Source organism: Strigops habroptila, chromosome 8 (genome assembly GCF_004027225.2).
Source record: "Strigops habroptila isolate Jane chromosome 8, bStrHab1.2.pri, whole genome shotgun sequence".
Lineage (NCBI taxonomy): Eukaryota > Metazoa > Chordata > Aves > Psittaciformes > Psittacidae > Strigops > Strigops habroptila.
The window spans coordinates 7,010,626-7,031,982 of record NC_044284.2 but is presented as its reverse complement, the minus strand read 5'-3'; the positions used below and the strand labels follow the sequence as shown (position 1 = coordinate 7,031,982).

Sequence of the window (21,357 nt, the reverse complement as noted above, 5' to 3'; positions counted from 1 at the left end):
GGGGCAGACCTCCTCTGACCTGCTGGTCACTCTTATTTCTTAAACTATAATAATTCCTGGTACTGAAGGCTGTTCATTAGTTTCAGGAGTCCCCAGCAGGTGGAGGGGGCTATCTTGTATTCTTTGGTTGTTATGGGTTAATACAGGCAAAAGACAAAGACAAGGAAAGGGTTCCCTCTAGTGGAAAAATCAGATCAAGTTTTCACAGAACTAGATTTCTGCCACCTTTCTCTTGTTTTTCCATCTTCCTACATTCAACAATAAAGTCTTGATCTTTAATTACCTGCTGGGCAGAAATTACTGTAAATTCAACTGGTTTATATTGTGTGTAAATTTCCAAATACAAAGCTAAACAAGGAACGAAAATACTGATTACTTCAAATAAGATACACAGCACTAGAAAATTCTGAGTATGAAAATGTATCTGCTCACCCTATCATAATGTTGTTCCAAAAATTCTGCACTTAGCAACTTGTGTCTTGTAAGCAAATCCTGTAAAACAGCACAAAACCAGTATTTTCACCAAAATATTTAAACAGTACATATACATTCTCATTAGACAGTGAGTACACATAAGACATCCAATAGTAAATGTTGCTATTTCATTAAACGAAGAAATTCAGGACATGAATGCAGTTACCTGGACATTGCCAAGGATCTTGGCATCACTTGGGAAAGGTCTGGGATGTATTGTGTTAATTCACACAGGTAAACAGCCCGTGGAATTATCACTGAAGAATGCTATTTATAGGTCAAGGCTATGCTCTGCACAGAACTATACACAACCAAGGTTATGACCTGGTATTTAATAATGATCAATATTATGCTTATAGACCCGTAATGGATTGTTTTAGGGTAACAAAAGATTTCCCCAGATAAAGCATCAGCACCAAATATACTCAGGTTTGTAACAGAATGAAAAGGAGTTTGCTCAGTTGATGAGTTGAAGCCACAGATTTAAAAGCCCCTGGCATGGAAGTGCACATGTATTCGGTTAATGCATGTTTTAAATAAAGTTTAAATCTTGCTTTCTGGAATGAAAGTTATTTGGAACACAGCATATACATTTAAATCTATGTCCTGCATTCTGAGAAATAAGGAACAACAGTGTCCTGCTTACCCGTCTGCATCATGCCTATTTTTTTTCCCCCTCTCCATAGGCTTGTTTTGCCCAAAAATGTAATACCCACCATCTGGGTTCATGCAGTGGAGAAGTACAGAAGTAACAGTAATCTAAATGCTGTATGTAAATTACCTTGAATGTGGCAAATGCATCTGAAGCAATGTCAAATGTTGACATTTCCACGTATCTGAAGAAATCATAGAACTGTTCTGACCACAAGATTATTTTAGCAAGTGGCTCGTGTCTGATGCATTCCCTAAGCATTATTCCACAATTTAGAGCAATTTCTGGAGACTCGTACCTGTTAAAAGACCAACAAAAGAGAAAAAGGAGATTCTTCACAAGTACCTTCGTAAGTTTGCATTGCAACACCACCCTGCTTATTACAGGCTTCAGTGCTATCACGTAAACAAAAAGCCAAAAGTTAGAGGTACTTGTTTGCACATTAACCTCCACTTTTACATACTTCTAGGAAATATTACTGAGATCATTGCCAGTTAAATGCCAAATTACAGCCAATGCAAATGACTTTAACCAAGTGAGAAACAAGATTAAATAGAGTATTTTCTTCATACTCAAAATCAGTTTTCATAGTGGTGGGGCAGCAGACATTTGGAAAAGCAGTAAGTGATTTCTGTCTTAAAAGCTGTTTGTTTAAACATGACAGCAATTTACATCAAACTATCCATGATACGAGCATGAAGGGCTAACAACACTGGACATAAATTCATGTCTTGTCTTTCATTAAACCATTTTTCCAGCATCACCAGCCACTCTACACATTATGGGCTTCAAACCTGGAATGCTGGCAACACTGTCTTCATATTCTAAGAAGAGTAACAAACACCCAAGTCTTCACTGCCTCTAGATCTGCACCTTCTTACAAGAGACCTCCGGAACATGTTCATCAGTGATTTGATGGAAGTGATGAAGCCATCTCTGATGGCTTCATTTAGAAATTGTTGCCACATTTCCTCAGCAGGCTTTCTTGCTTAAATACTGTGGGTTCTCTCAGCTGATTCTAGCATACATCAACAGCAGCTGTAAAGATCTCACAACAGTGTGTTTAAGACACATTTGATAGAAATACACCTTTGAACTTGCTACTAGCTCCTCGTTTCCCCAAGCAAGCTAACAGTAGGACCCTGGATGAAGATGAAACTGCCTTTCCAAACCAAGAATTCAACTCAGCATGTTGCAATATAAACTATTCCAGTCTAGAGAAAAGTTATGTCTGTTATTACCTACCTGGTTCTGGAGCAGTCAAAGCCTCTTATTTACCTTCCTGCCTCCTACCTAAAGGATCCTTCATCCTACACCATCAGAAGCCAATTCAAATTCCCCAGAATTTGTGCATACTTTATAAGCATTAACTATATTCCCATACAAAAAACAACATTTGCTTATGAATTAATTTTCGTGTTAAATCCTGTAATACTTTCCCATTTAACCTACCAGGGAGATTTCAAAACGCTGAACTTTGTGCAACTCATTCTATAGTTTAAATTTACAGAAAATTGACTTAGTTGGATACCAGATGTCACATTTAAGCCACTAAAGCTAACTAAAGGCCCATTTCAAACATCCTGACTTGTAAATGTGTTTCAACAATCCATGTCAGAATAATGCTCTCTGAAGGGTGACAACAGAGACTAAAAATTAGGACAAACATGTTACAGCCCTCATTCAGTCACAGATCAGTGAGAACATGCTGAGAAAGTAGTTTCATCTCTCTGCATCTCATATGTCTTTGTCTTCTTTTGTAAATTATTTTGAAGAAGTACTGAATCAGTATTTTCTTTTGTGTTATACCCCAAGTAATAATCCTTTCGTCTCTCTAAGTCTTGCTTCCCCCTAAAATCAGGGCTGTAATGTGGAGGAGGGGAGAGGGGAAATAACAAAGCATATCTGGTGGAAAAGTGTTGATCTTAGACACTTGGATGAACTGAAGCAAATATTCCATGCTACTTCTGGTGCTAAACCTTTGGAGTCAGAGTGAAACTGAAAGATGTAAAACTGCTTTCTCCACACAGAACGTTTCTCGCATGATGCATTTTCCAGTGGCTTACACAAATGAACAAGTTTAGGTAAACGTAGAGATATTACAATAAAATAGCTTAAATACACAACTTTAAATACACGTAACTTGAACAATTATAGAAGTGGTACGTGAAATAGCTGCATTTTTAAAATGGTTTATTAATGTCTGATGAACTGTTCTAGCCCAAAATAACACACTGGAATTGCACTTTTCTTAACTCATGTAATTAGAAATGTGAGAAATTCTTTTTACATGGAGAAAGCACATTCTCTTTTTTAAGTCTTGTTTTAACATGAAAATGCTAACACCACCTTTCTGGTTTTATGTGTGAGGCCCACAGCTCTACATATGCAACTACATATTCAGTATGACACGATTCTCCAATATCCAATACACCAGATAATAAAAGAATAGAGGAAGAAACAGCCGTCTGGCAGGCACCATATGCTCCAACCATTCTTTGTCCAGTCAAGTTTGAGTTGGTGTATTTGTGTCACTACAGGATTACAAATCACTATGAATAAAAAGTCTAAAACCAAACTAAGAGCAGGGAAAAGGACAGCAATCTGGAAATGACAGTTAAAGAAAAAATGCAGCCTTCAGCTCTTGATTCACAAGGAAATAGTTTAAATAGGATCAAAGAGTATACTGAAAAGAAAATGTCTGTAATACCTCGATAAGAAGATTTTTGGTCACTAAAAGTTCACAATTTTCAGTCATACTTTATGCAGAAGTCTATTTTTAGGTGTTTTATTACTCAAATTTCCCTTTACTTTGGGGAATTACAGACACAAAAAAAGAAATCTAGCAAAGAAAGAAAAACCATTTCAGAACTCATTGCTTCTCCATGAATGTAAAGACTTCTTACTTCATGTAAAAGCGTATTTATGCTTCACAGCGTACATACCCTTTTAATAGCATGAACAATATATTCTGTTGAGTGCAGATGTATTCAACTGTGGGAGTTCTTGTACCAATTTGCCTCCTGAGAATGTTGTTGAAAATTTGCGCAACATCTTTTTTGCCCTGTCAAAAACATCAGCAGTTAAACACACAATATTCAAATCCACTGGGCAAGTTTACAGTTAACATGATCATCATCTCACACATTCATACATTGTGAGTTCTGGAGCTCAGTCAGCCTCTGTACTCTGATCTTAAACAGATCAAATATTCTGTTTCTTTATACCCATTTCAAATATGCCAAAGCACCCAAAACATTACATCATGGTAATTTACATTAAGTAAAGCCAGCTGATGTTTTATCAATCTCCTGGGCTTGTTTTGTACTTGTTTTTGATAATAACATACCAGTTTTGACTGCGCTCTTGCCTGTAAGTGTGTTTCTTTACTATTCCATTATCCCCTCCCCTTGTCTAGGAACACTCAATGCCACCATAAAAGCCTGCAGAGCATTTCTGATGGCAGTGCTAACATCCAACTTAAAACTGGAGCTTATGGAAGTTAAATAAATAAAAACTATGAGGAGAAATCATCCCCTGACCTAAAATGCAAGTCTCCCATTTTTCAGTGCACAAAATTCTAAATAAGACCAGGATGCTGGAATTCAGCACAGACGATACACAAAGAAAATGTATAAGGATAGCACCAGACAGTATAAAAGTGGCTGGGAATGTTCTCTGTTCAATATACATACACATCTCCTATTTATTTCTTCTGTCAGACCATAGCTAAAGATGGCAAATTTGTACAGACATCTAACAAAAAGCTGGTTATAAATACAAGCACTTTTCAGTGTCATTCAACATGCACCATTTAAAAGCCAGATTTCTGCAATTAACTTCCCATTCTGGGCTGCCATAAAGATAACTTCAGAACTCTCTTATCAGATCTAAGCCAGAAAAAAACAAGGCAAATGTGTACTAAGCCTGGACTTGCAAATAAAGACCTGTTTAGCAACTCCATGTGAAGGTTCCCTGAATGTTATACACAAAACCCAAACGTACATAATGTTTCTTGACAATCTAACTAGTATAAATGCTCTGGGTAATATCAGCAAGCGTGTGACGTAAAATACAGGGCTTATTTAATTAGGAAGAATTTAACAAACAATAGCAATTATTCAAAATTATTTCAGTTTTCTAATCAACATCAAGAAAAAAAATCAAATGTTTATAGAAGCGTAGGGTGTAGTTTTACAAATGACATGTTTGTGAATTAGCATGGGCAGTTTTGTTAGAGTGTTGTTTTCAGGACATAAGAGTTTGTTTGTAAATGTTTGTTTTCTCAATTACAATTCCATTGAAAGCCAGCCCAAAGCAACACCAGAACTCTTTGTTCTGAAATGAGTAGAGCAGTGTTTCCAGAAATTGCTTTACTCAAACTCCACATAATATAGTCATCAACTCTCATTCACTAACACTGCCAATTTTGCGCTGGATCTCACAATTTGCTTTGGCTTCACCAGCAAGAACAGCATTTCCTTATTATGCACAGAATTGAGCTGATAGTGGTACACAGTAATACCAAAGCTAGTTATTGTTAGAAGGATGTATTACTAAGTGATCTCGTGGCCTAACAAGGGCAAACAGGCACTGAACCCTGTGCCAGTAGTCACGACTGCGAGAGGTGAGAGGGAGACTGTGCTAGTATTGTCTTCTGAGCAGAAGGATTCAGTCCCCCTTTGTTTTGGGGTTTTTTTTCCCTTCATTTAAAAAAAAAAAAAAAAATAAATAAAAATAAAAAAGAACAAAACCACCAGTTCCACAAGGGATACCACCTCTTCTACAGACATACTAGTGCAAATCAGAAGGGAGAAAACTGCTAAGTTTATAAGACTGCTAAGTAGATCGTTGTGTTGACTGCTTTGCTTGGAAAGCAAGCTTCCAGATTAGGAAATCATTTTAAATAGGTCTTTACATACAGCAAGGTCTGGATGGTCAGCTTCTTAATTATAACATTAAAACATTAAATTTGTTATTTTGGAGGGGGTGGGGTGGGGGGGTGTTTTAGTTTTTGGGCGTTTTTTTAACCATACATTTGAGACAGTTTAAGAGTCAGAGTGAACAGTTCCTGTCTGTTGTTTAGTTCTCTATCCCTGTTCTACAAAGGAAACCTTCAGGAATGAGAGTGAAGTTCTTGACTTAAAAAAAGGACATACTTACTCTTCAAGTTTAAGAACCAACAGAAAATCCAGTTCATATCTCCACCCGTACTGCAGAAATCATTTCAAATGCAGTAAGCCCACAACCATAGAGATTTGAGATATCAAAGCCAACATCTGATGGACTTTGTAACAACCAGGAAGGCAGCATACGTTTGGAGCACAGGTGTGTTGACGTTAATTCTAGGTAACAACAATAGCTGGACCATCTGCCAGGTCCCATCCTTAAAGAGCAGAAGTGGTCAGGCCTAGAAAGCAGCCTGAATGACTTGTTCTCAAGGGAGAACCATCATATCCTCACCTAACAAAGCAGCAGAAAGTCCACAAGCAGGAAACTATTTGCAATCTTTTTAAGTCCTCTTAGAACAAAATGAAAAGTTCTCCTTAATGAGAGCAAGCCTGTAGGAATTGTTATCATTCCTCATTATCAGGAGATAATGAAGGTTTCCTTCACTAATAACCAGGCTGAGTAAACACCAAGCTGATAAGAATCTAGAGGTCAGCAGAATCCAGATGATGTTTCATGACTTCCTTTCTTCAGCAATTAAAGGCCATCACATTTCAGCAACCCCTCTCAGCTTTCCCAGGTCTCCTTGCTTATTTAACAACCTGAATGTTTTATGTTTGGTATAAACAGTTGTGTGGGTAGGGAAAAAATACCACTGTATTAAACAAAAATCAGAGGGAGTTATGGGTGGGGTGGAAGGGAGAGAAGAAAGAAAAGGGAAGAAAGCCATTGTTTTTGGAATGTCATACTACAATAGGACTTCAAACTGTTGTGTTTGCATCGTGAACAACTTGTTTATGAACAATCCCATTTTAAAGCAACCTTAAGTGGGATGGTCTTTATGGTCAAGGCTGTGGAGATGCATGGGGTTTGGCTCCTTTCCTAGACAACCACATGCCTCTTGTGGGACCTCAGGGAAAACAGGAAAATCCAATTGTACTGGCATTTCTTATAAATAAATACGGTGATTTTTCACTGTGGCACTGGGAAGCTAAATTATTCCATGTGATGTGGTGACAAATGCCAGCTAAAGGTTTGTATAGGGATATGTTTTAATATAAGTAAGTGTTGTTATTTTGAAGTAATCAATAAAAACTTGGGCCCGTTGGGGTTTTTTAACAAATAGAAAAAAGATGAGGAAAACAGAAAAAAGGTTGCATCACTTGTTTCTAAAGAGAGTGAGAAATACTGTTAACAAAACTAGCAGCTTTAGCTTAGATATTTAAAATTCGCCATAAATGTTACAATAATTCTCTTTACCAAGTAATTTAATTTAACCAGATGAGAATATAGACACGCCTTGTAGTATTATAGCTCGCATACACTATGGTATTACCCTTAAGAGATTAACCCTTCTGGGTACACAACAATTAAGAATTATTCCATAATTTTAACAGAACTGTATCACCAGGATTAGAGGTTTATCTACTTCAACTTTGTCCTGTTTATGTGCCTAAATTCATAGATTTCATGTCCTATGTTTGCTTATTTTTCCAGGTAGTTTGGGACAGGGAGTTCTCTTTCCGATGGTTTTGTCCCAGCCAGGAAAAAAGGCTGAAAATCCAAAGATGTCTTAACCAACTGAAGTGGCAGGAGTTCAGACATGTTTATTTTAACATATACAATATAAGAAGTGCCAAACTTCTTTTCTTACCTCAAAATCAATTAGTTGCAAGTCGGCTACTAGGGTACTAAGAAGACCGCTGTTGTAGAGCTCTTGAGCTAGCTGTGCCACAGCTTCTGTCTGTGGTTCTTTTTCATTTGTGCCATACAAGATCTCTTTCATGGCAACAAGGTTTTTTGAGACCTCCTCAGTGGCCTAAAGAAAATGGGAGAAGAATACAATTAGAGCACAATGTCATTCATCTTTGTAATCACACACATCTGCAAGCTTCCATTAAGGGGAAAAATAAGCAGGAAATGGCAACCTGTTGAGAAAAACAATATATAATCTTTCTGCGAATAAGACTGTTATGGGTTGTTTAAAAAAAGGCAAGACACAAGCAATCTATTTGGCAAGTTACCAAAAGTAAAAAAATCTCTTCCTTTTTACTGCCTTTAAACTTCCCATTCAAAAATCCCCTAAAGAATAGCACTGGAGTGAAGAGAACCTGACAAAATTTCCACTGTGTACAACAGAAGTATGCTGGATGAGATTGGAAAACATGACATGGAGACACATGTCTGTCTAGTGAACTGCTCAGAGAGACCAAATGTATCCCTCCAACAGATCTTGCACTCATTAGGTTTTGACAAATGCTAGACTCCCATTCCAGGTACTGAGGATGAAATTTTTCCTTTCCAACTAAGAAAATGTCAAAGAGATCCCACTTTACTTTTCAAGTTATCTCAGTATACAAGATAAACTGGCAAGGTTGGACGGGGCTTGGAGCAACGTGGTCTAGTGGAAGGTGCCCCTGTCCGTGGCAGGGGTTTGGAACTGGATGAGCTTTAAGGTCCCTTCCAACCCAAACCAGTCTGTGATGCTATGAAACAGACCCAGAAACTGGTGCACTCGAAAGAACACAGCAATACAGGAGACAATCAAAAGTCTAAGATGCTTCCCATCTTACAGGAGACAGACTAGTCTGACCCTTCACTTAGGGAAGCCAGAATAAGAATTCCTAAGTTGCCATGATGGGCTGAAGCAGCATTTAACTGTTGAAGCAGAACTATCTCATGAGTAAAACTTTTCAAAAAATTTAAAAAAATGAATAAAAAAAAAAAATATCAACAAGAACACTTCTTAACACTCACTTTAAATCTTAAAACACAGTTACCTGTTTTAAGTTATCTGGGGGAAAAAAAAAGTACTACTCTTTTCAATATATATGTTCGTATAGCCTGTGGGCAAAATGCTGAAAATTATAATCATAAAAAGCTGGTTTAATTATATTGTATTAGTTCTGCATGTGCTTAAAAAGTATGAATGGTTTCTAAGTGCACTAATGTTTAGTAATTACATGAACCTGCCAACAAGGTATGCAGACACTTTAATTTATGTAAGGTATTTGTGATTGGTGGCACATGGAAAACTAATCAACTGAAAAAACAACCACGTTCTGGATACTGCCTGTCTTGGAAGGGATATGCAAAAAGATTTCTCATTTGTGCCTTACACCTAGAGAGGCTCAAGATCAGCATGACCCACGCACTACTCAACCCAAAGTCATTCCAGCTTTGCTAGGTATGCAACAAGGAGTCCCTGACCTTTAAGGAGGCTCCGTATCATCTTTAGCTCCTCCACAACTTTCCACTCCCTGCTGCCTCCCTCTTTTTGCTAATTGCAGTTACTAGTCCCATGAGTCTCCTCCTCATTCCAAATTCCAAAGGATTTTCTGTGCACTGCTAGTGAGACAGCAAGAAGCAGGTGCTCAATAAAACTGCTTAGATTCATGACAGCTCCTGAAGACATTAAATGAGAAAGCTGGCTCACCATATTGTAGTAATATTATGCGACACAACTGCTCTATTTATTTAAAATTCAGAAGAAATATCTAGAAAAAGAACAGGAACATCTGTCAAATGTGGAGATATGAAGAGATGAATTAATGCATGGCTACCAAGAAAAGAGGAAGCAGCAATAGAAATTCTATTGCAGTTTGTCCCTGCACACTAATTTAGAAAGCAAGATAAAAGAGGAAGAAAGGCAGAGGTTCGAGAAGCTACCTATTTTAAGTAAGATGGTGGCAATACTGAAGGGAGGCCTGCAATTACAAAGAATGCCAGTGGAGAATTTTCCCTTCTGTCCTAACATGAAGATACAACTCAGTAACTTCAAGAAGACATGCTAATTTATTTCCCATGCTCTTCACAACTGTCAAGACCATCTCAGCATGCTTCACTTGAACTTGGAATAACATATGACTTGAGCAGGAAGTAATGGTTAAAGATAGAGAAACACAGAACAGCTCAGGTTGGAAGGTACCTCTGGAGGTCATCAGGGTCCAACCACCAGTTCAAGTCAGGGCCAACGTCAAAGTCCTATCAGGTTGATCATGATCATGGCCAGCATGGCCAGCCATGCTCTGAAGAGCTCCATGGATGGACACTCCACAACCTCTCTAGGCAACCTGAATCACTTTCACCATGAAAAGAGACTTGCTTGTATCACTTTAGGCCAAACTATTACTAAAGACCAAGGTCTACTGATACACTACAACTCCATAAAACATGACATTTCTGTATTATCTACTCTAAAACTCAACATCAAAAGGACTAGAAATAAACTCTTACAAACTTGCCCCAGAATCACTCCACTCCTTTATATTCCATGAACTCTCAAACCTATTCCAAATACAGGATGTGCAGAGCTATTTTTGCCATTTCACATGCAGAATGGAATTTAGCTAGCTACACCAAAAAATTATATGCTATATTAAGTATCAATATTAAGAGCTAAGTGAAAAGCTAGTAAAAAAAAAAAAATCAGGACAGACAAAAGAAGACTAGCTAGCATCACTTCCAAGCTTTCCTAAGATACTGAGATCTCAACTGCCTAATGTGCTGCTTTAACAGGAAAAAAACAACTCTCTAGAGAAGAATCAAAATGAATAAAGTTCATCCAAAACCCCACGATCAAAAGTGGAATTAACAATCAGATACCATATATCTTTCCTAATATATAAGTAATGTATATTTTATATATACGGAATATATATACACAATATATATTCTACATATTACACTCTCTCTATATATATTTATATATTATATATATGTATTGTATCTATATTCTCAACACTGAGAAGGAGCAACCAGTGTTTTCAAGAAACATTCTGTGACAAGCCACATTTGAAATTCAATGTTCAGACAGTCAATACCACGTGAGGACAAGTCAAACTAAAAGTAAAATGTAAAGTAAGGGAAATAAAAATAGAAAAATAAGTGCTTTCTTTATCAAAGACAGGAAGATAAAAATAAAACTAGACACAATGAAGTCACATGTATGACTGTCAAACCAGAATAGAAATGTATATACATGAATAGAAATGTATGCCTTTATAACTATGAACCATGATGGCTTATTCCAGTCTTTAGGATATTTCACTGATATTCCCAAAATCTACTACTTCCTCAAATGCTAAGCAGTGCCAATACTTCATTTAGACTTGTACAGCAGGAGTATTTGAGCTTTATGAAGCAACACTTAGCTCTACTTAGAGAAACAGCAGAAAAAGATGAAGAACACATAGTCAGTCCTGAAGTGTTTAAGATGAGCTCAAAAAGCTCCAGGTCTATGGCTAGGGGTTTTATCCACACCATAATGCAGTTACATAAATTGTCCTGTTAATGAAAACATCCATCAAAAAGTAAACTAACTGTAGATTTGAGCCTGTACGTGGTGACTGTTCTTACTAGTCTACGACAGTAAACTAGCAGATAAACAGATACAGCAGTATCTATCATAAGTAACAAACACCACTGTAAAAACTCTGTAAATTTGCAACAGGACGAGAGGTGATGGTTTTAAACTAAAAGAGGGGAGATTCAGGCTGGATGTGAGGAAAAAACTCTTTACAATGAGGGTGGGAAAACAATGGCACAGGTTGCCCAGAGAGGTGGTGGATGCACCACCCCTGGAGACATTAAAAGCAGCAGAATTCTGTATTTGTTAACAAGTGTTAACTCACCGAATTAAATCTGTTCTATGGCAACATGACATAATATTATATGTGGACAACTGAATCAAAATAGCATACTGCATTGTCCCATACATATAAATATACTGTCCATTGTATAGGGCTGGTAACTTGAAGATAGACCAACCACACCTGCAACAATCCACCCACATGGGTTAACGACATGGCAGAAACAATTATCTGAAAGCCAAAATGAGAGCTGTTATGAGCAGGTTAACCCAAGGTCAGAGGGTAGGGAAGAACAAGTTTGTTACATGAGTAAATATTTACCTTCACGACAGTAAATATGTGCCACAAAGGGAACTGATAATATAAAAATAAATGCTGATGTCAGCCAAAGAGGAGGAAGAGATGCAAGTAAAAGACTAACTAATGGACTACATAAAGGGTAGGTCCCGTTTATATGAAAGTTTTCTTTCTCCTTCCCTTTAGCCCTTCCCTCTGAAAATACACAAGTAATGGAAAACTAATAGCATATGTGATGAACACGTTTTTGGTTATAAAGCACCTGACATTTCAAGTTTCCTCAAGACTACCTCATAGGCCTCGAAGCGGGCCTACAAGAAATCTGGGAAGGGACATTTTACAAGGGCATGCAGGGACAGGGCAAGGGGGAATGGCTTTAACCTGACAGAGGGGAGGTGTAGACATTAGGCAGAAGGTCTTCCCTGTGAGGGTGCTGAGGCGCTGGCACACGGTGCCCAGAGAAGCTGTGGCTGCCCCATCCCTGGCAGTGTTCAAGGCCAGGTTGGATGGGGCTTGGAGCAACCTGCTCTGGTGGAAGGTGTCCCTTCACTTGGTTGGAACTGAATGAGCTTTAAGATCCCTTCCAAACCAAACCATTCTGTGGTTCTATGTTATATGGTCTAGTGAAGCTGTCCCTGACCAATTCTACAATTCAAAATCTGTATTTCCAAGTGTGTTAGGAAACTGTCAAAGAGCATCCTCTACATAGTAGCAAACTATATTTTCGTAACAACATGGTGCTGCTACTGCATGGTAGGGACTATGGTGAGCTACATATAAAAACCAAACTCACTGTGGTAATGTAATAAAAAAGTACTATTTGTCTTTGGAACCTCAGCCAGGTGTAAGGTATAAAACAAAAGGGGCATTTACAATTAATTTCATTTTATGGAAGAAATATTTAAAACATCAATTATTTCTTGAAACATTCAGTTCACTTCAACGCCTGAATTGGTTTTTTTTTACTCTCATCTACATACACATTTCAAATTCCTTATGCTAAAGAGTAAAGAAAATAGCTACTGTGTGAACTCAGGTATAAGAAACAATGTAGTGTAGCAGCCACAGCTTCTCTGGGCACCCTGTGCCAGTGCCTCACCACCCTCACAGGGAAGAACTTCTTCCTAAGATCTCATGCAGGGAATACTTAGACTTCTTTTCTCCTTCCAGCAGAATGTGTTGCCTTCTATATGACAAGGAGAAACAACTCTACAGGCTTAGTATATTATGGCTTGTCAAAGAAGCAGCCTCACATAAATGAGGTCTTTAAAGAAAATGGAGGTATGGGATTAAAGGCCAGCAAGAAGCAAACGGTACATAATAATCTTCAGCTACAGCATCAAAAACACAGGCATGTGATACAGTACACAGCTATGCACAACAGAATGAAGCTGGTCTGTTCCACATTAGAGATCTAAGAAAAAGAGAAAGATGACATAAGAGCATGGATTTTAAGATCAAGCCACATCTCCAGGTATTAATAATGAGGCTGAGATGAAGGAGGCGGTACCTTGTCTCATCACATACTCTTCAGAAAGCACCTACCCCTCCTCTCCTGACAGACGTCTTTATTAGAGAAAGAAGAAAATCAGCAACAAATGAAAAATCTCCCAGCCTCCACACTGGCCTGCATAAGAGGCCATAACATTTCTCTCTCCAGCAAGAGAGAAGCTGAAAATACTATGAAAATGAAAGAGAGAAAAAGACTACGTTACACTGCAAGAGTCCTGGAACATACCACACGCTGGCACTGGGGCAGAAGATGCTGATTTTAAAGAGTTTCTGGATAAAGACGTCAATCCAGTCAAGACCCAGATTCTCCTGCACTTAAAGTAGTAGTGCCAAATCTAGGTGAAACTGGATGTAGAGAAGCTGGCCGCACTCTCCTTAAAAATACTGGTGAACTTGAAAAAGATTGTGACTAAATCCTACATGGGACTCTGTAAGGATGCCAAGAATGGCACAGAACAGTTAAATAATGCTGGGAGAGGATCCAAGGATGGTTTCATAGCCTGCTTCAAAAGCTAGTAAACTGGAGAAGGAGATGTTTTGTTTGCTTGGGTTTTTTGTTTGGTTTGGGGTTTTTTTAAGCCCACTATTGAAATCTATGCCCTTGTGCTGAGTTCATAAAAAAAGAAACCTTCACCTGAACAAGTACATAACCCTCTATACGAGTCACTAGGTGTGATGCAGCTGCACACAGGCTGGACTTGAAGGTGGTTTTTAGTACAGCTATCAAGACTATCAGTTGAGAAGTAAATGGGTGTTGACAGGTACAAATGCTGAAGCAGCAAACCAACCTATCTAAAGGAAACTACACTCATACAGGAACTTTTCACCACATCTTCCTGTGGGCTGAAGAAAAGGTAAGGAAAGGTGAAAGATCTTCTACTGACATCCACTGAGACACAAAGTTCCTTGGTTTCAGTAACAGAGACACTCTGCTCTGAACATGTGCATGCACAAGCACAGACAGAACTACCGTACAGTAATAAAGCCACTAAGGTGGATACAAGCACCAGAATACTGTATGGCTGTGAGCTGCTTATCAAAGAATGCAACATCCTACAGTTCCAAACCAAATTATTTTAAGTATCATATCAGCTGCCAGTGGCATAAAAATGCAAAGCCAACCAACATGAAACGCATGTTCAAAGGTACATAATAACTTACCCTTTATCAGAGTATAAACCCCAAAAATAATTCCCAATTGATTCAACTTCAACAGCTGTGATTTTGTCCCCACCTTTTGATTACTGTTTAGCAATTGGAAAGTCCCAACTGTACCTTTTCTGCCTTTTTGTCAGAGATGTCCTGCTTTTCTAGAACTGCCATACTTTCCTTCAGGTTCTTCACTATGTCTGCAGGAGACTTGTGGGACTTGCCAAAGGGGAATGGCATGATTGCGAGCCACAGGGTCTTCCTTCTATTGCTCCTGCTTCACCTGGAAAAGGCAGAGAAAAAAAAGCATGTCAAAAACAGAAGAGGTCAATGTAACACCACATGTGAAGATCGAGTAGCAAAGGTTTTCATTCATACGTGGAGTAACCACCCTTGGCAGATGAACTAGGCAGTTGAACGTCTTACCAAGACAAGCTTGTGTTTCTAATTATTTTAAAACACAAGATTCAGAATCTAAGAACTCACATTATGATCATCTTATGCTACAGGAAGAAATTACAGAGTGTATTAATTGTACCCAAAGCCACATACTGTAAAAATGCCACACACAGGCAAGACTAAATATGGATAAATTACTCCAATTAATGCTGTCAAGCAAAATGCCTTTGACACACAAGTCATCATGTCTCAGTGGCTCTGCAGTGACTGTCCAGGTACGTGCTTTTACCCATATTCATTTGACAACAAACGTGAAGTAGATCACAGAGCCTTCACCTGAGCATAGAAGCTACAGATGTGGCTACAGACAGCAGCTTATTCCCAAAACACTTCTTAAGTCCTGGCTTCTTCATATCACTATTACTGTAACTTCATACTGAAATACAGTCTCACCCCCACTCATTTTATGGGAACAAAATTTGTCACCAATAAAAGGGATAAAAATAAGGCATTTGAAAACACTAAAACCAAACGCCTGATATTTATCTTTCTCAAGAAGATAAAACTGGTCTTATGGGAGCAGCTTCCCTTCCCTAAAAATATTTGGCTCTTGAATCCAAATACATTAATTCTTCTGTATATTTATGTACATTTGCTTTTATACACATAAACACCTCTATATTCCCTTCTGTATACAAAACAGAAAAGTACTACTAGCATACAAAAGCTTTTGCTACTAAACACATACAGCCCCACTTAATAATAAACAAGTGAATTCCATAAAGCATACTTCTGTAAGTCTAACCTAGACAAAAAAAACCAGGAAATCCTGCATTAAAAATGCTGACAGTGCTACTTCTGCTAGACACAAAAGACAGCTGAAGCTGACAGAGATTACACTGTCATTACAAAGAAGTGATACTACCCTGAAAGTTAGCAATTTTGACCTCCATACAATGTCCGTGAAGTCAGTAACAAGTCAACTATAACCAGTATGCAGTAAGTTTCATATCTAAGACCATGCACTTTGGTCCTTGATTAAAATACCAGCTCATTCACCATGAGCTCCACAATGGTAACCCTGATCTTACTCAATCCTGTTTTGATCAAGGATTAAAAACACCCGTTTGATGCTGTATTTGAGTTATCCTGATTTTTAAGACAAACAAGTTGTGCTGGCCCAAGGACAACAATTTAAAGGTGAAGGACAGAAGCACACAGATCTTTAGCCAAGAAAATGTCTCTCAATAGGTATTTCAGGTAACCAGCTAGAGAGATCATACTGTTCCCATGCCTGTGACTGACCCAACACAGCTGATAAAAAACATAAGGTAGGCAGAATGTAAGGCAGGTATGGTACTTTTCAGATAAAAGTATCAGCATGAAAGTTAAAACAAGACCTTTCAGCAGCTATTCCCACTGTTAAACAGCTCACAACTTCCCGTTGCTTTTATTTTGTAGTACAGAAATTGTCTCATTACAGAAATGTTTCATTCACAATCTGCACAAAGAAGGGGACGTAACACTGAAATTAGAAACACAGGACTGGTACCCTCAGAGATAGAGAGAGATCAATCCTAAGGCAAGAGAATTTTATGCCTCAACTTTGCCACGTGTAGTGGAAAAGAAACCTACCTTTAAGAAAAGCATGACTACTAATTGTTATCTCATGAAAATGTAATGGTGTTTAAAGCAATGTTTAATGAAAATCACTCTGTTTTCATACAGATATTTTCTTCCTAGAAAGAGGCAGGTGTGAAAGTACAATTTCCCCACAACATAGATGACATACCTCAACCATCACAGCAACGTTTGAAACATTCCCTTTATCTCTCCCTTCAGTTACTATTGCTGCCAAATTAGGGCAGGCCCTGAAAACAAAGCTGGATCTTTTCATGCTGCATATCATCACTGATAATAATAGTATATATTACACAGGCTATGCCTGTGTAATAGAGCAGGACTGGCTCAAGAAGTTGCTAGGCTTAATTCCTCTGATTATGTGTTAAAATGGAATAAAAGCCAGTAGGAATCAAAATAGTTCTTTGAGCAAATAAAAATATTCTATGGAATCCCAAAATCTGGTATTACAGCAACATACAAGAAAAGAAATCAAAACCAAGAAAATGCCTCTGCACACCCATTTTCTGGATCACAACTATATTACTCCTAAACTAAAAGACTACTTAGACAACAGAAACAACATTAATACAAGATAATGACAAGCAACTGTCCTCATGTTGTGCCCAATGTCTAGGGTTGCAAAACTTGATTTCCCTCCAGATGGTGTTTAATTTCTCCTTTAAATTAGTCTACAAGTTGGACTTGAAACCTTCCAGGTTCTGCATAAAGCAGATACACACACATGCATACACAACTAATACATGAGTTTTAGTCTAAGTACTAGCATGTCTAACAGAAAATAATCATAGAATCAGAGTCACAGACTGGTTTGGGTTGAAGAGACCTTAAAAGCTCATCCAGTTCAAACCCCCTGCCACGGGCAGGGACACCTTCCACTAGAGCAGGTTGCTCCAAGCCCTTGTGTCCAACCTGGCCTTGAACACTGCCAGGGATGGGGCAGCCACAGCTTCTCTGGGCACCGTGTGCCAGCGCCTCAGCACCCTCACAGGGAAGAACTTCTGCCTTAGACCTAATCTAAATCTCCCTTCTGTCAGGTTAAAGCCATTCCCCCTTGTCCTGTCACTACAGGCCCTTGTCAAAGACCCCTCTTCAGATTTCTTGTCAGCCCATTTAGGCACTGGAAGCTGCTCTAAGGTCTCTCTGGAACCTTTCTCTTCTCCACAGGGGAGCACCTCTGCCATGGAGACAGGCTGAGAGAGCTGGGCTTGTTCAGCCGGGAGAAGAGAAGGCTCCGAGGAGACCTTATAATCAATTAATAACAGTTCACCAGCATATATTTATACTCAATTTATTTATTTATACTCAATTTTTTCTCAATTCAGGTAAGTTCCTGTACAAATTTCTCATAAGCAATTTAGAAAAATCAGGAAATACTGCCAGCACCAGCAAGAAGGAAATCCACATCCTTGATTACTGAAGGTGACATTTTGCTTCAAGGTATTTATTACATAAAATGGACTAAATGCACTGTTCCTGCTACTTCAATTTTATTACAGCGACAGGAACATCCTCTGGGGCCTCAAGACTGAAAACCCCACCAACCCTGAAGCAAAACTCTATTACTGAAGAACCTGTGCCACATCCTGCCAAACAAAAAACCAGCAGGAGCAGTCCCTTTGTCCCTCTGAGCTGTACTTGATGCAGCGAGGAGAACATAGACGGGCTGTTCCCTTTTCATCCCAGCAAAACTACCCCAAGCAGCACCCTGTGCACAATAGACAATGACAACATCTGTGCGAGATCGGAAAGAACTGCAACAACCCACATCTGCAAAGCAAGGAAAAAAGGAAACACCACCAAATGGCATTTTCTCTAAGTAAGGACAGACCTTACATCATGTCAAGTGACAACTGTTACACGTTCCTAGCACCTGGCTGCTTTGTAAATTCATGATGAAGTTTTGACTGTGGTTTAAGAAAGGGATCAGAGGAATCCTGAAGAGTTAAACAGCAACAAGTACATGGACAGCTCTGTACTCCACTGGGCTGCTTTGCTTTATCTCACCTCCCCAGAAACCTCACTGCTTTTATCCATTTGTTAAGAGAGACTGTGATTGATATTATCCAAAACTCAGGCTTTCACCAGCATGTATTTTATTTCACCAATACTCAAGCATGCCAAACGCAACAAAACTGAAGGCCCTCAAAGCACTGGTGTCACAGCCACATTTAGAAATCTTAGATGCCATTGTAAATCCAAATGGACTGTCAAACATCAGTGTGGCATGCAGCCAACACCCAGAGATTGAAGCTGGACTGACACACACTCAGGCACACTGGGACATTTGGGCTTTTGTGATAACAAGAGATAGTAGCCCCACTGTTTCAGATAGTATATCATTCCCAGCTCTGTCTATGCAGCATGCATCAGTGCGGTTTGCTTTATGTAGAAGGCTTTATATTTTTTATTCACTGCATTGATCACACAATCAATCAATGTCCAAGTTAAAACTAATGCATTCCACATGTAGGATTGCTTTTTAACTAAGCAGACAACACTTAAAAGCATTTTTCTGTGAGGACAACCCTCTTGCAGCAAGACCAAATACAGAAGCACAATAAACAAACAACTACCTTCTTGCAAATTTTAAAAGATTTAGCAGAGAGCATACCCCAAACTAGTAATTGTTCATTTCTTATTTGAAGGGTCAGAAAATGTGCTACCTATGTAACAGAAATGTGTGCTACAGTTTAAAACCTGATTACTCAAACAGTAGAAGGTTGGGGGTTTTTGTTGCAGATGCTATGTTTGTTTTGGTTTTAAGTAAAACATATTGTAAGATGCCTGCATTACTATTTTCAAGAAAAATACTGGTAGAAGAAACAGTAACACTTGTGACTGCAGCGACATGTGCAAAGAATTACTCCACACACAAATGACCACCACTGAAATCTCCCCAGTGCACGCTTTGAAAGCTACAATGAAGGTAACAGAATACAAGCTGTATAAGCAAAGACACAGAAGCAAATTCAGCCTTTCTGCTTACGAGATACCACCAATGACCACAACATTAAAAAGCTGTAACTTTTTTCTGTGCATAGAAGCATAATCCATAAACAAAGCATTAAATGAATTCAAGTATTCACGCTATTGCAGCTCAGGAGAGCAAATGTCCATTTTTCCCACAGGCAAAACGCTACTTAAGTAACATACAAAAACCCCTACATTCCCAATTTTGAGACACAACCAGGTAAAATAAACTCAATTTCTTATTCTGTTGTAGGCCCCACAAGAAACCAGTCCGTGATTCTATGTTATAAAAACCCAAGCCTAGTGAAAAAGCACCCGTAACATCCAGCTAATGTGCACATCAGAAAAAAAACTGCTGAAGATAAACAAAACCAACATAATTTTTAATAAAGCTAAACAACTAACAATAAGGTTCCCAAGATGAGCCAACCCAAGAGCTGGTCATGGCCAGAGAGGTCCCATTCCCCCTCTGCTCCCAGCACCACACTCCTTCCCCTGCTTATACACCAGGGTCAGCTGGCCCATCCATGAGTCGATTCATAGAATCACAGACTGGTTTGGGTTGGAAGGGACCTTAAGGGTCATCCAGTTCCAACCCCCTGCCATGGGCAGGGACACCTTCCACTAGAGTAGGTTGCTCCAAGCCCTGTCTCCAACCTGGCCTTGAACACTGCCAGGGATGGGGCAGCCACAGCTTCTCTGGGCACCCTGTGCCAGCGCCTCAGCACCCTCACAGGGAAGAATTTCTTCCTCATATCTAGTTCAACTCACTAGGCTATCAGACAACTAACACGTAAAAGAGAAGTAAACAATGAGTAGTATAGGGAATGCAGAAAACACATCCCTCTGACCAGCAATAGTTGTGAATCAGCTCCCTCATCTCATGATCTCACTGGAGGGGCATTCATTGTAAGGCTGAAGCTGAATCAAAAGCAGGAATGAAGGGGGAAGCTCACTCTCTGTCAGTGATTTTGAGTGATGTGATACTTGTCTGAATGCCCTGCGTGCTCACTGAACTTACCAACACGGCAGCAGCACAACCCAACAAAAATGAGGAAGAAAAAGATTTCTGAAAGGTCCTTAAGACAAACCAGCACAAGGCACTCTCGGCCATGAGCCAGAGCCAGTCCTGGAAAAGCAGGAGCAGAGAAGAGGGCTGGGGCACACCACCTCTTCCTCCTCCAGGTAGACAGAGGCTGCCAAGCTCTAATCTGAAATCACATGTGTCCATTACAATCAACAATGATGATAACACACAGGAGATTATCTTAAGGAGATACAGTTAAGTTACTGAGTTTACAAAGGACAAAAATCTAGATTCACAACAAACAGTTGGGTCTGCTCTCTATGCAGATTTTTAATTGACAATTTATCAGTCTATTACCGAAAACAAGCTGCATCCTGCTAGAGAGAGGCATGTTTGTATTAAAAATATGATGCCTCGAGCATGTGTTTGCTCCTGATAGAACTGATTTCCCCTCAGAACCTGTTCTTTTGTTG

General features: G+C 39.0%; 1 protein-coding gene across 1 annotated transcript in view; it reads right to left on the bottom strand.

The window, feature by feature from the left end:
- The window catches only part of CAB39 (calcium binding protein 39), a 43,026-nt gene that overhangs the window by 4,697 nt on the left and 16,972 nt on the right, over positions 1–21,357 (bottom strand). Inside the window, exons 2-6 of the mRNA XM_030494273.1 lie at positions 14,971–15,127; positions 7,950–8,114; positions 4,072–4,190; positions 1,256–1,424; positions 433–492 (exon numbers count right to left, since the gene is read on the bottom strand). Coding sequence (XP_030350133.1) covers positions 433–492; positions 1,256–1,424; positions 4,072–4,190; positions 7,950–8,114; positions 14,971–15,084 — 627 coding nt within the window. The 5' untranslated portion in view covers positions 15,085–15,127. The remainder of the gene's footprint in view (positions 1–432; positions 493–1,255; positions 1,425–4,071; positions 4,191–7,949; positions 8,115–14,970; positions 15,128–21,357) is intronic.